Below are 20587 nucleotides of genomic sequence, written 5' to 3'. Positions count from 1 at the left end.
TTACTTTATCTTCTACCATTCAGGCTGCAGTGTGGGTGTGTGTGTGTGTGGGGGGGGGGGGTACCGTGTGTGGGTAGCACTGTGTGGGGGGGGGGGGGGTTGGTAAGACAGTGTGTGTGGGGTGGGTGTGTGACTACCACTTTCAACCTAAAGCAGTGCCTCTGAGATACAGTATGTAAGTTTAGATATCAGCATCTTTCAATCTAGTTTAAACTGACACATTTTCCCCACGCAAATCATGATTCCTCCAGTTTGTAAAACAAGCTCATATACCTTCTAAGTGATCCCATCTGATTGAAGTCTGCTGCCTTCATGGCACGGATGCGGTTTCTCCTCTATTTGAGTCTTCATATGCACGGTCAGGGCTTCACTCAGCGGAGACCTTGTGACATTCTTCACAGTGATGCAGTTTCAACCCTCTGACTCATACGTGTGGTCAGGGAAGCTCTTTCCACAAATATGACAACGATGCAGCGTCTCCTTCGTGTGTGTCCTCATGCATCTGCAAGCTTCCTTTTCGACTGAAATGTTTACCACAATCTTGACACTGAAATGGTTTCTTCCCAGTTTGAATGACTTGGTGTTTTTACATTAATGATGTTTAAATTGTTTTCCACACAGGACACTGGCATGAGCCCTCACAATTTGTACTTTCAGGTTAGCCTTATGACGGGTATAAGTGTTAGTCACACATTCAGTTATATAAAATGGGCACAAACTGCCTGCCTGTACAGCATGGAGAGCTCACCCATTCATTGAATGCTGCATGGAGTTCTGTGAGGTAAAACAAGACCTCTACTCTGAACTTTGACATTGCACTCTCGTCAACTTTTCTTCTCCAAATAGTTTTTTCCTCTATTGTATGCTTACTTTCTTTCTGGTTTTGTTTGACCTCTATAAATATTTTGGGAATTTCTCCCCTTTTGCTTTGTTGCAATTTCGTTCAAACCTCCGTAGCTGTTTAACTGGAGTTTTCTTTTGCATCGTTTCTGCAATCTGCACTTTTCTTTGCTTTGTCATGTGTTGAGACTGAGGACTATTCTGGTTGAAGGTCCCGCTTTGGTCCATAAGAGCATTTGTTTCCCTCCACTGTTCCCTTTTTGTGTGCCCTGGCTGTTTCAGACATCAATTCCATTGGAGGTTGATCCTTCTTCCCTTGAGCCCTTCTTTGATAACTAAAAGCAAAACAATAACTGATACCAGATGTAAATCACTCTACACTGACCATACAATTAACTAAATTAACTAAATAAGTTGAAATGTACAATGAAATTCAGAAAATGCTACCATACTCTTCTCTTGGCAAGGTATTCTGCCTTTGCTTGAGGATCAGAATTTATCCGTGACCTGTGACCTGTGTCGTGCAACCCTCTCCTTGATGGATGAAGGCATCTTTTCTTTTTTTAAAGGCTGAAAACATTTTTTCTTATTAACTGTATGGACTGTGTCAATACTTGCAGTTTTCTTATGAAACACACCAATATCCCATTTTAGTTGTTCAAATTCAATCGTGGACAGTTGCCCAATATATTTTCAACCTTTGATATGCAAAAACTGTACAAATGTATCATTCTTTGTGATACATTTATACAGTGCCAAACAGAAGAGAACATGTAGAAATGTGTTGTAATAAGATTGTATTTATAGTTTTTTTTTATATAAATATTATCCTTGGACACAAAAATAGCAAATCATGTCAATTACCCTCATTCATCAATCAATACATTAGATTAAGTCAACTAACAGTAGTGACATGAGGGGAATGTCCTACATTGTTAATCTGTTCCTTCAGATATTCGGACTGAATCCTGTTTCCCTCACAGAGCACCTCCACCCTTGGGTCTTGTCTTCATATGCTCTGTTTGATGGAAGCCTTCATGCCAAACACGGCAACAAAGTTTTTTTTACCATGTGTGTATCATATGTATGTCAATATCCCTTCCCAGGGAAAGATTTGCCACACACATTGCAGCTAAAAAACTTCTCCCCTGTGTGAACTAGCTGGTGGATGTTTAGTCTACTCTGAGATATGAAGCTGCGGTCACACAGTGAGCATGTACACTTCCCTCCATGTATTTGGAGAATGAAGCTAACATTTTAATATCGGCTCCATATGCCAACATTTTGTATTTGGGATCCAATGTTCCGTATGAGGTGACAGTACAGAATGTCACCTTTATATTTGAGGGCATTTTCATGAAGTGTGCAGAAACATTTTATCTACTTAGAAAATGACTCCAGTTATAATTAACCATTCACTTCCTATTGGGCAAAACAACCCAAGAAATGCATCCGACAAACATGTTTGTGTGCTCGGAATATGCACCAGAACTTTTTACTACTTCAAACACGAAGTTAATTTGTCCAAATACTTATGACTTCTTCAAATGGGGGATACATAAAAATGCTTTTAATTCTAAACGGTAAAACCAATCTGTATGAAAATACCCTCAAATAAAAGGTGACATTACGGACCGTAGCCTCATATAAAACCTTTGATCTCAAATCCCAAATGTGGGAGCCAATTTTAAAATTTTTGCTTCACTGTCCAAATACATATGGAGGGGAGTGTATATGTATCCCCTGTGTGTAATTTCATATGATCCTTCAAAAGATGAGGACGTTTGATACAAACTTGGGAGTGGGATGGCTTCTCTTCTGGGTGTAACTATCTTAAATGCTCTGCCAAGTGTCCCTTCCTGGTAAACCACGTGCCACAACCATGGTAATGAAAATATTCATCTCCTGTATGTATTTGTATGTCTTTGACAGTATTCCTCTGTAAGGAAACATTTACTGCACACATGGCAGTTAAACGGTTTCTCCCCAGAGATCTTTCTGCTTTCTCAGAGTTGATGTACTACTATCGACAAGTTCACTGTTTTCATTCTGAGCTGGAGAACAGTCTGCATTTACTGGAGAGAGGGGCTGTAATTCACTGTTTGGTTCTGATACTCCACAGCCCTCACCATGTTCTGTTTGGATCTCTTCTGTTGTTTTAGTGGGTAGAAAGTCATTCTCCACAGTTTGGGTTTGGTGAATATGTGAGGGCTGGGGTGGGTCCTGATCCCAATCACTTTTCACAAAGGGAGTTAATATGAATCTTTGGTATCAGACTCCAGCCTCTGAATCTGCTCTTCCTCATGACCAATCCCAAACTACTCCTGTTCCTCTTTAATCTGTGTGGGCTCTGGGTCATCCTGCCCCTGACCTGGGATCCACTCCTGGTCACAGTGCTGCTGCTCAGGGGGAACTCCTGCTTCTGGGACAGTGAGTTACTAGCTGCTGGGGATCTGTAGATATTAAAAAATAAATATCTCGAACTATATTATGATATAGCTATAGTTATTTTCCTCTGACACTGAAGATCCGACTGCGCACATGCACGTGTGTTCACAATATTGTATGGTTTATCAAAATCTGAAACGTCTTTATGATACGGGAAGGTAAAACGTTATGGAAACATCACTATACGCTACAGACCTGCTTTATATCACTATCAGGCTGTGTGATGACATTTAACGTTAGTAACGTTAGCCTTTGTAGACGTTCGATCTTTCTTTGAACGGGAGATGTCTTACTCGTACTCCGAAATCGTTCTAACCACGGCCCTAAATATTTCAAAGGCCGATGCTGTTAATTGCTCGGAAAGAAACACATTCAGCAGATGTAGTTTAGACATTATGATAGTGTACAAAAACATTTCCAGAGAAATGCTGTCCTATGGTACATGGAAGTAAACAGTGTATGCTTCCTTATCGCTCTTTGTTCATTGGTCGCTATTGGTATACCGCCACCTGTTGGGCTGGAGTGAGATAAAGCCATAAACAAATCAACCACAGATTTTGGATGGATGCAGCGCTGAGTAATCCTAAATGTAATATGGTTTAACCTTACTCTTTAATATTTCAATATTTTTGACAGCCCTTACGTTTGTAGACATCCATTCATTGACAGCAAAATCATCGTAATTAACCCGCACAAAAGGGGGCGGTATTGCAATCTCTGCTACTCTTGTGACGTTCATACGTTTTCTTTTCACAGTCTATGGTTCACACACACAACATACTACTAATCCACGTGAGTTAAACAATAGGAACTGATACACGTTCATTCTACAAAATGTCCAAACTACATCTGCTGAATGTGTTTCTTACCGAGCGATTAACAGCGGCGGCTGTTGAGATATTTGTGGTCGTGGAAAAAACGGTATCAGAGTACCAGGAAGAAATCTCCCGTTCAAAGGAGGAGATCGATCGTCTACGGATGCTACTGGATGTCGTTACTCAACCAAAGATACATTTGCATAAAGCAGGTTGGTAGCGACTATCACAACAATCAATCAAGCAGATTATGTAAGCAGGCAAACCACATTGCCCATAAACAACCAATACACAATTGTGTCTTTAAAATAATGTCAGGATCGATTGTAATATAATGATTGATTGATTGACTTTCCTTTTAGATCCCCAGCATCTAATACTCCCTGTCCCTGAAGAGGGGGAGCAGCAGCACTGTGAGCAGGAGTGGTGGTGCACCAGTCTGGGGCAGGAGGACCCAGAGCCCAAACAGATTAAAGAGGAACAGGAGGAGTTTGGGACAGGTCAGGAGGAAGAGCAGCTTCAGGGTCTGGAGTCTGATATCAAAGAGTTCATAAACAATCCTTCCTTTGTGAAAAGTGACTGTGATCAGGACCCACCTCAGCCCTCACATCTTTACCAAAACCCAACGGTGGAGAACAGAGAGAGGGATCTTATGAGGACACACACTGGAGAGAAACCATATCAGTGTAGTGAATGTGGCAAATGTTTCAGCCAGAAGATATACCTGGAAGAACATATGGTGACTCACAAAAGAGAGAAACCACATCAATGTGAAGACTGTGGTAAATTGTTTAGCCTCAAGCATAACCTAACAGTCCATATGAGGATACACACGGGAGAGAAACCATATCAGTGCAAAGAATGTGGCAAATGCTTTGGTTACACCAAATCCCTGGCAAAGCATATGAGGAGTCATACAGGAGAGAGACCCTATCAGTGTTGTTATTGTGGCAAATGCTTCACTCAGAAGTTTAGCTTGAAAGAACATATTAGTATTCACACAGGTGAGAAACCATATAAGTGTCCCATGTGTGTAAAATGCTTCAGGGCAGCACGATTTCTAAAACAGCACCAACAGATTCACAGAGAACAACCATATTGCTGACTTTTTTGTGGTTAATACTTCACTTGTAAGAAATGAGGATGAACACAGAGTGAGAAACATGACTGCTTCTTAGGGCAAAATCTTTCTCTCACTTGTGCAGTAAGACCTTTCGATTCTGAGCATGGCACAAAAGTGGATAGTATGTTTTGTAGAACTAGTATTTTTAGCTGACACAGTAAGCTTTTTAAGTTTGTCCCAACAAATGAGTCCCCCATTTGGATTACACCTTAAAGTCACAGCAAATAGGTACATTGGTGTTCTCTAAATACATAAAGGATGTCTACATTTTAATGGGAATGTGCTTCACATTTGTAGACATGCTACCTTATACCTGTAGTGGCAGGACAAACAAACCCATCAGGTCAATGATCTTGGTTTAATATACAGTGCCTTTGGAAAGTATTCAGACCCCTTGACTTTTTCCACATTTTTTTACGTTACAGCCTTATTCTAAAATTGATTAAGTAAATAAAAATCTGTAGCAATCTACACACAATACCCCATAATGATAAAGCGAGAACACATTTTTTTTTTTTTATTTAGCAAATGAAAAAAAGAGGGGAAAGAAAATACTTTTTTACGTAAGTATTCAGAGCCTTTGCTATGAGACTCAAAATTGAGATCAGTTACATCCTGTTTACATTGATCATCCTTTAGATGTTTCTACAACTTGATTGGAGTCCACCTGGGTTAAATTCAATTGATTGGACATGATTTGGAAAAGCACGCACCTGTCTATATAAGGTCCCACAGTTGACAATTCATGTCAGAGCAAATACCAAGCCATGAGGTCAAAGGAATTGTCCATAGAGCTCCCAAACAGGATTGTGTCGAAGGAACCGATCTGGGGAAGGGTACCAAAAAAAGCTGTACCATTTAAGGTCCCCAAGAACACAGTGGCCTCCATAATTCTTAAATGGAAGAAGTTTGGAACCACCAAGACCCATCCTAGAGCTGTCCGCCCGGCCAAACTGAGCCATAAGGGGACAAGGGTCTTGTTCAGGGAGGTGACCAAGAACCCGATGGTCACTCTGACAGAGATCCAGAGTTCCTCTGTGGAGATAGGAGAACCTTCCAGAAGGACAACCATCTCTGCAGAATTCTATCAATCAAGCCTTTATGGTAAAGTGACCAGACGGAAGCCACTCTTCAGTAAAAGGCACATGACAACCTGCTTGGAGTTTGACAAAAGTCACCTAAATATTCTCAGACCAAGCTTGTTTTTGCTTTGTCATTATGGGGAATTTTGTGTAGATTGATGAGGATAAAAAAATGTAAACACATTTTTAGAATAAGGCTGTAGCCTAACAAAATGTGGAACAAGTTAATGGGTCTGAATACTTTCCAAAAGGCATTTTATATTGTGAATGTATTGAGGAACAAACATGCACAACATTGTAGAAGCCCAAAATAGTGTGCATAACAGAAACATACATTTTTAAGCATATGCAGTTGCCATCACATTTTGTTTTGAATTATACACAACGCGTATCAGTGAATGTCTTCTAGCTGTACTGAAAGCAGCACATAGTTGGTTTCAACAAGGCTCCTTGTTCAAATGTTGGAGTGCCACCTCACCAGCTCTAGTTTCATTACCTCGTTTGTTTTCTTGTGTAGTGGGTTTGACACCACTGCATGGTGTTCTTTCTCATAAACCTGACATAGCCCCAGTCCATGTAATGTCATGCTATATTGTTGTGAGCATCTTAGAGTGGATTGGTATATTATGCTTCTTGTAAATAAAGCTTTTTATTATTAATCATGTTATTTAATTTCAAGCTGTTATAGAAGGCTATTTTATTTCTCAAATAAATACAGGTTCTCAACCTTTATTTATTATTATAAATACTATCAGGTATGATATTTCACATTACTGCATAACTTTTACTGTGTGTTGGATTGGCATATCCCAAAAGCATTCCTTATCCCAGATACTTCAACTGGTGACTATCGCGGAGAATAAATATGTTTCTGCATAAATCGGATTTATTGACAGTACAAACAATCGGGTTAGAGTGCTCCTTATTCTTTATTCTCCCGGATAGTTGAAGTATCCTGAGGTATGGAATGTTTTGGGGATTTTCAAGACCCTCAGTCGAGCACCGGATCCCCCCTTTTTCGTTTCAATTGGGCTGAAGCGTGTTTGGGTATACCTTTTTTATTTAGAGCGGCATCTGTTTGGGACCAACACTATCCAGGAGATGGCGGTGTTTTGCGTGTACTTCTCGCATTAATTCATGTCACAATATTATATCATATCAGTTAGAAAACAATGTAAACAAAATCATTGATTGAGTTAATAAAGCAGCATACTCGACACCTCTGGTAGTATTGTTTTTTTGAGTAAGGCAGCTTCAGAATGCATCTTTTTCAGCCTTGCTCTCTACATTTACTGTGTTCTGTGGCGAAGGGACAGCCAGAGTTTGTAAATTCACTCTTAATAACTGATTCAGTTACGAAGGTTCAACACCCATTGAATATGGCCGGTGTCAGTAAACGTTGGCAAAAAAAGAGAAATTAAATTGTTGCCAGCAGCACAGTTACAGTCACCAACGTTCTGGAAAACATAAAAACAGCCTAACCAGCTCTGCTAGGGCGAGTAAAATGGTCAGAGTGAGCTGTTCTCTCATTTGTCTGGAAGTAGCTCGCTAGTTAGCCAACATTTAGCCAGTAAGCTTGGGTGCTTGACTGCCATTGTAAGGTCCGAACGCTCAGAACAACCCTACTCCTTTGCCAGAGCGTCCAGTGTGCGCTCCGAGAGGGCAAGGTGCCTGTCAAATTATAATCAACTACGTTTAAGGATGACAGCCCAGGTACCAGCAATTGCACACTTACAGTGCCTATGGAAAGTATTCAGACCCCTGGACTTTTTCCACATTTTGTTACGTTATAGCTGTATTACAAAATTTATCAAATAAAAAAATATATTCTCAGCAGTCGGACATGAGGTGACCGAGAACCCGAATGTCACTCTGACAGAGCTCTAGAGTACCTCTGGACAACCATCTCCGCATCACTCCACCAATCAGGCCTTTATGGTAGAGTGGCCAGACGGAAGCCACTCCTCAATAAAAGGCACATGACAGCCCAGTTGGAGTTTGCCAAAAGGCACCTAAAGACTCAGACCAAGAGAAACAAGATTCTCTGGTCTGATAAAATCAAGATTGAACTCTTTGGCCTGAATGCCAAGCGTCATATCTGGAGGAAACCTGGCACCATCCCTACTGTGAAGCATGGTGGTTGCAGCATCATGCTGTGGGGATGTTTTTCAGTGGCAGGGACTGGGAGACTAGTCAGGAACGAGGGAAAGGTGAACGGAGCAAAGTACAGAGATCCTTGATGAAAACCTGTTCCAGAGCACTCAGGACCAACAGAACTATGACCATAAGCACACAGCCAAGACAACGCAGGAATGGCTTCGGGACAAGTCTCTGAATGTCCTTGAGTGTCCTAGCCAGAGCCCGGACTTGAACCCGATCAAACATGTCTGGAGAGACCTAAAAATAGCTGTGCAGCAACGCTCCCCATCCAACCTGACAGAGCTTGAGAGGATCTGCAGAGAAGAATGGGAGAAACTCCACAAATACAGGTGTGCCGAGCTTGTAGCGTCATACCCAAGAAGACTCGAGGCTGTAATCGCTGCCAACAGTGCTTCAACAAAGTACTGAGTAAAGGGTATGAATGAATACTTATGTAAATGTGATATTTCAGTGTTTTATTTTTTATAAATTTGCAAAAATGTCAAAAAAACTGTTTTTGCTTCATCATTATGGGGTATTGTGTGGGGATTGATGAAAAAAAAAAACAATCTAATACATTTTAGAATAAGGTTGAACCTAACAAAATGTGGAAAAAGTCAAGGGGTCTGAATACTTTCCGAAGGCACTGTACATGTAATTTGTAGTGAAATTCGACAGTTTGGTCAAATTCACACTGTTTAATAACACTATCACAGAACCATTATTTATGGAACTTAGACAACCATCTGAGACTGACATATGTCTCTTTTAATACATACGTTAGTATCAATACACACATTAATAAATATTCCTTTCAGGTAAACTTATCCCATCAATATGTGGTAACAAAAATGTAACATATCATCTGTACTGCAACATTTACACATTTTCATGTGTTATCTGTCTGTGTGAGTTGTGTGTGAGTTGTGCTTGAGTTCTTCCAGCCAGTCCAGTAGAGAGTCCAGCTCTCCTATAGCCTTTACTGCTGCCTGGTAGATCTCCAGCTACAGGATGGAGAGATGAGGATGGAGACATAAGGAAGAGAGGATGGAGAGATGAGGGGTGGTAGAATGGAGAGGTGAGGGGGAGAGGAGGAATAAATGAGGGGAGAGGATGGATAGATGAGGGTGAGAAAGGAGGGGGAGAGGAGGGAAAGATGAGGGTGAGAGGATGGAGAAAAGGAGGAGAGAGGTTAATATTGGCATGAATCTTATTGATTCATCTCCTCTCTCTCACTCTCCTCTCTTGGACTGTCTAAGCCTCTTTCACCATACACTCGCCAAACAGTATTTTCTCTATTTTGCTATCTATCTCTCTATATATGTATATTTATATGTCAGTGTGTGTAGTTACCTTGTCAAACTGGGCCTGTAGGGAGTCCATTTTTCTCCTGGTGTCTTCTCCACAGTGGCAGTGCTGGAGGACATAAAGAGATGACATTAGATAACGATAGTAGTAGCTTTTGTTTATGTGTGAGTTTGTAGGTGTAAAATGTGTGCTGTTGTGTGTTAATATGTGTGTGTGTGTGTGCATGCTTGTGTGTGTGTGCATGTGTGTGTGTGTGTGTGTGTGTGTGTGTGTGTGTGTGTGTGTGTCTTCTTACACATTGCCTCAGGTTCTTGTTGATTGTGAGGAAACTATTAGCGAGAGCGCTGGTTGAGCGTCGGTGCAGTGGCTGAGACATGCCGTGGCTAACAAACACTCTCTCCACATAAAAACGTAGCAAAAGACGCAGGAAACAGCAGTACTCCCCCTCCTGAAAGGGAGGACACACTACATGTTACATTTACTGCAGCACATTGTTAAAGAAATGTTCCAAATGATATCATGCTACCAGGTTATGAGGGTTTACTGTATTTTTTTGTACAGATATATGTGCTTTTTTTGCACCAGGAAAAGGTCTCCCGTAATGGACAACACTAGACTGAGTGCCTTTTAAAGAACATTGATATGCAGGTTAAGGTAGTGAGAACAATTTACCTGTATGTTCCTCATCACGTCTCCCCTCAGCAGTCTCACTCCCATCTGACTGTCTGCTGCTATCTGCACACATTTAACCCACAACAACACAGTCAATACAACATTCTATTCACTCTAATAAAATATGTATATGTAAAACAGACAGTGTGACAGAGAGTGAGGAGAGGTAGAGACTAAGAGCCTCAGGGTAGGTTTCTTGTTCTAATACAGGATCATGGAAGTGACTGTGTTTGTGTGTGTGCTCACCACAGAGCTCCGTATCTCTGTGTAGTGCTTGCGTAGTTCGTGAGTGTGTACGGTGACAGAGCAGGTTCCCAGGTGTATGCCATGTCCCAAGCCACACCCACTGAGACACGCTAACAGGAAGAGGAGCCTGGGGATGGTGGGGCTTAACAGCAGCTTCATCTCTATGTCAACCTGGAGACAGACAGAGCATCACTTAGAAAGTAAACTCACACACCTTACGTACTGGTAACACATAGCCTAGAGGTTAGAGCGTAGGGCCAGTAACCAAAATGGTTGCCGGTTTGATTACCTGAGCCGACAAGGTAAAAAATCTGTTGTTGTGCTCTTGAGCAAGGCACTTAACCCTAATTTGCTCCAGGGGTGCCATACTACTATGGCTGTGACTGTACAAAACAACACTTTTCAGGTGTATGTGACAACATTTTTACTGACAGGTGTATGGAGATGAAAGGAAAAGTCAAACTTTTAGATAGAGCATCACTGACATGACAACATACACATTCATGTTAAGTCTTCTCAGTCCAAGTTAGCTAAAGTTATTAAGTTATTGCTTAGAGTTATTGCCACAGTGACGCTGATTCAAGCCTCCAGAAATGACTCGGTGGTTACATTTTTATAGTTTGTGACATATCCATGTTTATAGCGTATTGTCAGTTCAGTGCAGCATCCAGTAATCAATTTAAAAAGTCTTCCCCGCATCCAAGTCAAAATCTCCCCACCCCCAACAAATCCTTAGATGTGTGGCAGGTGTTCCAACTCACCTGTCTGTGTGTCTGTGTGTGTGTCCTTTATCTCTCTGATGAGCAGTCCTCTGTGTGTGTGTCTTCTATCTATCTGATGAGCAGTCCTCTGTGTGTGTGTCCTCTATCTATCTGATGAGCAGTCCTCTGTGTGTGTGTCCTCTATCTATCTGATGAGCAGTCCTCTGTGTGTGTGTCCTCTATCTATCTGATGAGCAGTCCTCTGTGTGTGTGTCCTCTATCTATCTGATGAGCAGTCCTCTGTGTGTGTGTCCTCTATCTATCTGATGAGCAGTCCTCTGTGTCCATGTTGGCGCTCATGTCTGGCTCTTATAGGGCAGAGAGGGGAATTTCGCCAGATACTCCACAAGGTGCACAGTCACACAGAAACAGGTAAGAGGAAATACAGCAGCATAGGAAGGAATAACAGCTCATCTCTAAATGAGTAATTTTAATGAAAAGGAAGGAAGGAACTGATGACAGTTCTGGGATTTAATATCAAGGCTTGCGTAATATATCCTTGACAGTTAACGACATACAGTGGGGCAAAAAAGTATTTAGTCAGCCACCATATGTGCAAGTTCTCCCACTTAAAAAGATGAGAGAGGCCTGTAATTTTCATCATAGGTACACTTCAACCATGACAGACAAAATCCAGAAAATCACATTGTAGGATTTTTAATGAATTTATTTGCAAATTATGGTGGAAAATAAGTATTTGGTCAATAACAAAAGTTTATCTCAATACTTTGTTATATAACCTTTGTTGGCAATGACAGAGGTCAAACGTTTTCTGTAAGTCTTCACAAGGTATTCACACACTGTTGCTGGTATTTTGGCCCATTCCTCTATGCAGATCTCCTCTAGAGCAGTGATGTTTTGGGGCTGTTGCTGGGCAACACAGACTTTCAACTCCCTCCAAAGATTTTCTATTGGGGTTGAGATCTGGAGACTGGCTAGGCCACTCCAGGACCTTGAAATGCTTCTTACGAAGCCACTCCTTCATTGCCCGGGCGGTGTGTTTGGGATCATTCTCATCCTGAAAGACCCAGCCACGTTTCATCTTCAATGCCCTTGCTAATGGAAGGAGGTTTTCACTCAAAATCTCACGATACATGGCCCCATTCATTCTTTCCTTTACACGGATCAGTCGTCATGGTCCCTTTGCAGAAAAACAGCCCCAAAGCATGATATTTTCACCCCCATGCTTCACAGTAGGTATGGTGTTCTTTGGATGCAACTCAGCATTCTTTGTCCTCCAAACACGACGAGTTGAGTTTTTACCAAAAAGTTATATTTTGGATTCATCTGACCATATGACATTCTCCCAATCTTCTTCTAGATCATCCAAATGCTCTCTAGCAAACTTCAGACGGGCTTGGACATGTACTGGCTTAAGCAGGGGAACACGTCTGCCACTGCAGGATTTGAGTCCCTGGCGGCGTAGTGTGTTACTGATGGTAGGCTTTCTTACTTTGGCCCCAGCTCTCTGGAGGTCATTCACTAGGTCCCCCTGTGTGGTTTTGGGTGAGATCTTGCGTGGAGCCCCAGATAGAGGGAGATTATCAGTGGTCTTGTATGTCTTCCATTTCCTAATAATTGCTCCCACAGTTGATTTCTTCAAACCAAGCTGCTTACCTATTGCAGATTCAGTCTTCCCAGCCTGGTGCAGGTCTACAATTTTGTTTCTGGTGTCCTTTGACAGCTCTTTGGTCTTGGCCATAGTGGAGTTCGGAGTGTGACTGTTTGAGGTTGTGGACAGGTGTCTTTTATACTGATAACAAGTTCAAACAGGTGCCATTAATACAGGTAACGAGTGGAGGACAGAGGACCATCTTAAAGAAGAAGTTACAGGTTTGTGAGAGCCAGAAATCTTGCTTGTTTGTAGGTGAACAAATACTTATTTTCCACCATAATTTGCAAATAAATTCATAAAAAATTCTACAATGTGATTTTCTGGATTTTTTTTCTAATTTTGTCTGACATAATTGAAGTGTACCTATGATGAAAATTACAGGCCTCTCTCATCTTTTTAAGTGGGAGAACTTGCACAATTGGTGGCTGAATAAATACTTTTTTGCCCTACTGTATATGGACAGCCTGTAGCCTAGCGGTTAGAGCATTGGGCCAGTAACCAAACATCTCTAGTTTGAATCCCTGAGCCAACAAGGTGAACAATCTCTCGATGTGACCTTGAGCAAGGCACTTAACCGTAATTGCTACAGGTTCGCCGTTGATAATGGCTGACCCTGGATGTGACTCCACTCTCCAAGGATGTCTCATGGTGAGTTGGGATATGCAAAAAACACACTTTTACATGTGTGAACTATGACAAATATAAGCACACACATTATTACTATATTGCAGGCCTTAACCACTAACCACTGTACGTTTCTGTCAAAATCATTTCCCTTTGAGAATTCCGTTCCTTGCTATTCCACCCCAATTTCACCTCTGTTTACAGTAACTTTCCATGGAGAAGACAACAATACACTACCACAGTGAGGTGCTTCCCTAACTTTCTTTGACCTTCCAAGAAGGCCAAGGGTCTGGGTGTGAGGCTGGTACTCAGGCTGAGGCTTGGGCTGGGGCTGGGGCTGGGGCTGAGGCTGAGGCTGGGGCTGAGGCTGAGGCTGAGGCTGAGGCTGAGGCTGAGGCTGGGGCTGGGGCTGTGGCAGAGGCTGGGGCTGGGGCTGAGGCTGGGGCTGGGGCTGAGGCTGAGGCTGAGGCTGGGTCTGGGTCTGGGGCTGGGGCTGAGGCTGGGGCTGAGGATGGGGCCGAGGCCGGGTCTGGGGCTGGGGCTGAGGCTGAGGCTGGGTCTGGGCCTGTGGCTGGGGCTGGGGCTGAGGCTGGGTCTGGGGCTGGGGCTGGGGCTGAGGCTGGTGCTGGGTCTGAGGCTGGGGCTGGGGCTGAGGCTGGGGCTGGGGCTGAGGCTGGGGATGGGACTGGGGCTGAGGCTGGGGCTGAGGGTGGGGCTGAGGCTGGGGCTGGGGATGAGGCTGGGTCTGGGGCTGAGGCTGAGGCTGGGGCTGAGGCTGAGGATGGGGCTGGGGCTGTGGCAGAGGCTGGGGCTGGGGCTGAGGCTGGGGCTGGGGCTGGGGCTGAGGCTGAGGCTGGGGCTGGGTCTGGGGCTGGGGCTGAGGCTGGGGCTGGGGCTGGGGCTGGGGCTGAGGCTGGGGCTGAGGATGGGGCCGAGGCCGGGTCTGGGGCTGGGGCTGAGGCTGGGTCTGGGCCTGTGGCTGGGGCTGGGGCTGAGGCTGGGTCTGGGGCTGGGGCTGGGGCTGAGGCTGGTGCTGGGTCTGAGGCTGGGGCTGGGGCTGAGGCTGGGGCTGGGGCTGAGGCTGGGGATGGGACTGGGGCTGAGGCTGGGGCTGAGGGTGGGGCTGAGGCTGGGGCTGGGGATGAGGCTGGGTCTGGGGCTGAGGCTGGGGCTGGGGCTGGGGCTGAGGCTGGGGCTGGGGCTGGGGCTGAAGCTAGGGCTGGGGCTGGGGCTGGGCAGAGGCTGGGGCTGGGGCTGAGGCTGGGGCTGGGGCTGAGGCTGAGGCTGAGGCTGAGGCTGGGGCTGGGTCTGGGGCTGGGGCTGAGGCTGGGGCTGAGGATGGGGCCGAGGCCGGGTCTGGGGCTGGGGCTGAGGCTGAGGCTGGGTCTGGGCCTGTGGCTGGGGCTGGGGCTGAGGCTGGGTCTGGGGCTGGGGCTGAGGCTGGTGCTGGGTCTGAGGCTGGGGCTGGGGCTGAGGCTGGGGCTGGGGCTGAGGCTGGGGATGGGACTGGGGCTGAGGCTGGGGCTGAGGGTGGGGCTGAGGCTGGGGCTGGGGATGAGGCTGGGTCTGGGGCTGAGGCTGAGGCTGGGGCTGAGGCTGAGGCTGGGGCTGGGGCTGTGGCAGAGGCTGGGGCTGGGGCTGAGGCTGGGGCTGGGGCTGAGGCTGAGGCTGAGGCTGGGGCTGGGTCTGGGGCTGGGGCTGAGGCTGGGGCTGGGGCTGGGGCTGGGGCTGAGGCTGAGGCTGGGTCTGGGCCTGTGGCTGGGGCTGGGGCTGAGGCTGGGTCTGGGGCTGGGGCTGAGGCTGGTGCTGGGTCTGAGGCTGGGGCTGGGGCTGAGGCTGGGGCTGGGGCTGAGGCTGGGGATGGGACTGGGGCTGAGGCTGGGGCTGAGGGTGGGGCTGAGGCTGGGGCTGGGGATGAGGCTGGGTCTGGGTCTGAGGCTGAGGCTGGGGCTGAGGCTGAGGCTGGGGCTGGGGCTGTGGCAGAGGCTGGGGCTGGGGCTGAGGCTGGGGCTGGGGCTGAGGCTGAGGCTGAGGCTGGGGCTGGGTCTGGGGCTGGGGCTGAGGCTGGGGCTGGGGCTGGGGCTGGGGCTGGGGCTGAGGCTGAGGCTGGGGCTGAGGCTGGGGCTGAGGCTGGGGCTGGGGCTGTGGCAGAGGCTGGGGCTGGGGCTGAGGCTGGGGCTGAGGCTGAGGCTGAGGCTGGGGCTGGGTCTGGGGCTGGGGCTGAGGCTGGGGCTGAGGATGGGGCCGAGGCCGGGTCTGGGGCTGGGGCTGAGGCTGAGGCTGGGTCTGGGCCTGTGGCTGGGGCTGGGGCTGAGGCTGGGTCTGGGGCTGGGGCTGGGGCTGAGGCTGGTGCTGGGTCTGAGGCTGGGGCTGGGGCTGAGGCTGGGGCTGGGGCTGAGGCTGGGGATGGGACTGGGGCTGAGGCTGGGGCTGAGGGTGGGGCTGAGGCTGGGGCTGGGGCTGAGGCTGGGGATGGGACTGGGGCTGAGGCTGGGGCTGAGGGTGGGGCTGAGGCTGGGGCTGGGGATGAGGCTGGGTCTGGGGCTGAGGCTGAGGCTGGGGCTGAGGCTGAGGCTGGGGCTGGGGCTGTGGCAGAGGCTGGGGCTGGGGCTGAGGCTGGGGCTGGGGCTGAGGCTGAGGCTGAGGCTGGGGCTGGGTCTGGGGCTGGGGCTGAGGCTGGGGCTGGGGCTGGGGCTGGGTCTGGGGATGAGGCTGGGGCTGAGGATGGGGCCGAGGCCGGGTCTGGGGCTGGGGCTGAGGCTGGGTCTGGGCCTGTGGCTGGGGCTGGGGCTGAGGCTGGGTCTGGGGCTGGGGCTGGGGCTGAGGCTGGTGCTGGGTCTGAGGCTGGGGCTGGGGCTGAGGCTGGGGCTGGGGCTGAGGCTGGGGATGGGACTGGGGCTGAGGCTGGGGCTGAGGGTGGGGCTGAGGCTGGGGCTGGGGATGAGGCTGGGTCTGGGGCTGAGGCTGGGGCTGGGGCTGGGGCTGAGGCTGGGGCTGGGGCTGGGGCTGAAGCTAGGGCTGGGGCTGGGGCTGGGCCTGAGGCTGGGGATGGGACTGGGGCTGAGGCTGGGGCTGAGAGTAGGGCTGGGGCTGGGGCTGAGGCTGAGGCTGGGGATGGGACTGGGGCTGAGGCTGGGGCCGAGGCTGGGGCTGGGGCTGGGGCTGGGGCTGGGGATGAGGCTGGGGCTGAGACTGGGGCTGGGGATAGAAAGCTCTGGCTCCATCTCTGCTGTATTTTCAGAACATTTCCCAGCAGCATCTCTTTCCTCCGTGAACTGAAAATGGCTTTGTTGAATGATTGTCATCTCGTCATCTCGTGACATAAATATGTACGGAATCTCCATCCACCCCCAGCAGAGCTCTCTGTATGATGTCACACCCTTCTGCCTGAAGCTCTCGACGTGTTCTCCCACCAGACAGGTGCTTATGGGAAGCCATCAGCTGCTCAGCTATGTGGGATGAGAAGAAGCATATAGGAAGCAGGCTGCAGGTCCAGGAAATCAAAGCACACAGTGGAACCAGAATATACTGCAATAACAGAAAAAAGTACTTCCTCTCTAACCTCTCTAAGAAGTGACTCAGCACTCCTCTAGGAAATGTAGGGCAGAACATTGTGTAATACACGAGCAAAGAAAAAAGAAAGATGCGAACTCATCTCTCTTTGCCGGTTTGGCTCATTAGCTATCATCCCCTCATCAATCCACATTCAAGGAAAACTTAGGGTGACACTTTACTTGACACCCAGTGTCATAACAGTCATACCAGCTGACATAACTTGTCATAAACTGTCATAATATGGTCATAACACTGTCATGACACATATATTCAGACCTGTTGTGACTGGTTATGACACCTGCACTACCATTCCAAAGTTTGGGGTCACTTAGAAATGTCCTTGTTTTGAAAGAAAAGTATATTTTTGTCCACTAAAATAACATCAAATTGATAATTAATACAGTGTAGACATTGTTAATGTTGTAAATGACTATTGTAGCTGGAAACGGCAGATTTTTTATGGAATATCTACATAGGCGTACAGAGGCCCATTATCAGCAACCATCACTCTTGTCTTCCAATGTCTTTTTCTTTGAAACTCTACCTAGAAGGCCAGCATCCCGGAATCGCCTCTTCACTGTTGACTGGTGTTTTGCGGGTACTATTTAATGAAGCTGCCAGTTGAGGACTTGTGAGGAGTCTGTTTCTCAAACTAGACACTTTAATGTACTTGTCCTCTTGCTCAGTTGTGCATCGGGGCCTCCCACTCTTTCTATTCTGGTTAGGGCCAGTTTGCGCTGTTCTGTGAAGGGTGTAGTACACAGCGTTGTACGAGATCTTCAGTTTCTTGGCAATTTCTCGCATGGAATAGCCTTCATTTCTCAGAACAAGAATAGACTGACGAGTTTCAGAAGAAAGTACTTTGTTTCTGGCAATTTGGAGCCTATAATCAAACCCACAAATGTTGATGCTCCAGATCCTCAACTAGTCTAAAGAAGGCCAGTTCTATTGCTTCTTTAATCAGGACAACAGCTTTCAGCTGTTATAACATAATTGCAAAAGGGTTTTCTAATGATCAATAAGCCTTCTAAAATGATCAACTTGGATTAGCTAACACAACGTGCCATTGGAACACAGGAGTGATAGTTGCTGATAATGGGCCTCCGTACGCCTATGTTGATATTCCATAAAAAATATTCTGTTTCCAGCTACAATAGTCATTTCCAACATTAACAATGTTTACACTGTATTTCTGATCAATTTGATGTTATTTTAATGGACAAAAAAAATGTGGTTTTCTTTCAAAAACAAGGACATTTCTAAGTGACCCCAAACTTTTCAAAGGTAGTGTACATAAGCTGGTCAAAACCCACAACACGTACCACACAAGGCAAAACATTCCATGACACCATAAACTACTTATCAACAGTATGTTTATGTTATATAACATTTCCTTAAATTGTAATTGTAATTGTGCACGCATTGATGTCAGGCATGCACCTACCTCAATGCTCTGTTGCTGATGACTGGGATGAATGCAGGAGCAGATTTCAGGAGCAGGACAAGACATCCTCATTTTGACTGACTACTGACATAAGGGCATGTTTTGTCACTCTGATGTAGGTGTCATAACCAGCCATAAAGTAATGCAATATATGTCACAACAGGTGTAAATATATGTGTCATGACAATGTTAAGACCACATTATGACAGTTTATGACAAGTCATATCAGCTGTTGCGACATCTTATGACATGGTTATGACTGTGTCATAACGTGTTATGATGCTGGGTGTCAAGTAAAGTGTTACCAAAATGAATGTGAAACTTTCTTTTTTCATTGCATAGTTTGTCTTCAATTAGTCAGCACCTCACTTTGAGGGTGTACTGTTTTTCTTTCCTTTTTCATTGATGTAATACATGTCCTAACCATAAGAGGTCAGCATTACTGTGTTTATGGGAGTGAATTTCAATTCCCTTGAATGTAAGCTGTTAGGCCCCTCAGGGTATTGTAGCCCATTGCAGCTGGGTGAGATTGAAAACGTATGATTAGAACTCTCTAGGCCAGTTTTGCAGAACCCAGATGAATTAAGACTACTCCTGGACTCCAATGCACTTTGGTTCTACTTTATTTGACAGTGTCACTTGACATGAACATGAAGGTTTACGACGTTTTCATTCATTTACTCCATTGAAAGTGCTTTTTAGTCCCGGAATAGGTTTACCGTAATGTGTCCCTAAAAGAGTCTTCCTCACTAAACCACTTCCTGGCAGCAGACTCTGATCTCATAGTTCAAGACACAAATAAGGTTGGGCTGTTGGGCTGACGGTATTTAAGCCCTAAGGCCAAGCTTTACAGGATTCCTGGAGTGAACGAGACGCTTACAGTTACTGTTGTAAAACGTGTTATTTCCAGGACTCATGCTGGATTAGCTAGTATGTTTTGGCATTTTATAGAAGTATACAGAACTTGGCAAAAGATCATAGCTTTGGCACAACAAGAGAGAATAAAGAAAGCATCTACGTCAACTGTCAACTAACAAAGGATGATCCGTTTATTTTCGCTGGTGTGTCATGAGGAGAGAGTTAGACCTAAGTCTTGAGGGACGTCATCTCATTCACTCAGTACGTGGATAGGTGTGAGTTTATGCTTATGTGAATAGGTGTTTCTCCTTTCCTTGTGCTGTAGTTTCCCCTTTTAGATGACTCATCACAAGGATCCAGGTAAGCAGGGATGGCCAAGACAGCTTGTGGAGAAGCGGTCATTTTCTGCAGTCATTTTGACCTGTGAAACTACACCCTTTTCAGCACAATGAACGGTGCGATATGAATGTGAAATATTTCTACATATGAGACACATGTGCATCCTCAGCAAGGACTCATTCTTCCTTCCTCATTCTTCCCCCTCCCTCCTTTTAGGAGGGAGGGGGGTAATAGTTCATATTCACCTGTGAGCTTCCACTCAAAAATAAAAAACATAGAAAAATGTTTTACATACATACAAAGTATTGATCATTATGATAAAAAATAATAATAGATGTAGTATGTAATGGGAAAAAAAACAAAAAGAAGTGAGACTCCAGCCCCAACTCCCATCTCATTCCCACAATCCCATGTCTCCATCCATTTTGTCTGTGCTTAGCTCCATTCCTTTTATTTTTAGCTGGAAAAACTCCCCAGTCCTTAACAATTACAGTGCCTTCGGAAAGTATTCAGACCTCTTGACTTTTTACACATTTTGTTTGGTTACAGACTTATTCTAAAATCTATTAAATACAAAAACCTACACACAATACCCCATAATGAGAAAGCAAAAATGTTTTTTTGAAATTTTTGCTAATTTATAAACAAAAAACAATGGAAATATCACATTTACATAACTATTCAGACCCTTTACTTGGCACATTATTGAAGAACCTTT

The 20587-nt window shown here is 45.8% G+C and overlaps 2 protein-coding genes across 3 annotated transcripts; one reads left to right on the top strand and one right to left on the bottom strand.

The window, feature by feature from the left end:
* Window positions 1–168: 168 nt before the first annotated feature.
* LOC110528355 (uncharacterized) lies at window positions 169–7527 on the top strand. Of its 2 annotated transcripts, none has more exons than XM_090242328.1 (2): window positions 169–3270; window positions 4466–7527. In XM_090242328.1, exons 1-2 carry the CDS (start codon window positions 3144–3146, stop codon window positions 5206–5208), a joined length of 870 nt encoding a protein of 289 aa, XP_090098454.1. In that variant the 5' UTR covers window positions 169–3143; the 3' UTR covers window positions 5209–7527. The 2 variants fall into 2 exon arrangements, with proteins under 2 accessions (XP_090098454.1, XP_021466043.3); XM_021610368.3 differs by lacking the exon at window positions 169–3270 and adding an exon at window positions 3952–4315.
* Window positions 7528–8905: 1378 nt separating this feature from the next.
* il20 (interleukin 20) lies at window positions 8906–11718 on the bottom strand. Its single transcript, NM_001195186.1, is given in 6 exon segments — window positions 8906–9451; window positions 9801–9863; window positions 10051–10203; window positions 10428–10490; window positions 10674–10844; window positions 11435–11718. Coding segments are annotated over 5 exon segments (546 nt in total). The 5' UTR covers window positions 10833–10844; window positions 11435–11718; the 3' UTR covers window positions 8906–9343.
* Between the last annotated feature and the right edge of the window lie 8869 nt (window positions 11719–20587).

This window comes from Oncorhynchus mykiss, chromosome 7, assembly GCF_057628025.1.
Source record: "Oncorhynchus mykiss isolate SJ-2025 chromosome 7, ASM5762802v1, whole genome shotgun sequence".
Classification (NCBI taxonomy): domain Eukaryota; kingdom Metazoa; phylum Chordata; class Actinopteri; order Salmoniformes; family Salmonidae; genus Oncorhynchus; species Oncorhynchus mykiss.
The sequence above is the reverse complement of the archived record's forward strand: the minus strand, read 5'-3'. Positions and strand labels throughout refer to the sequence as shown.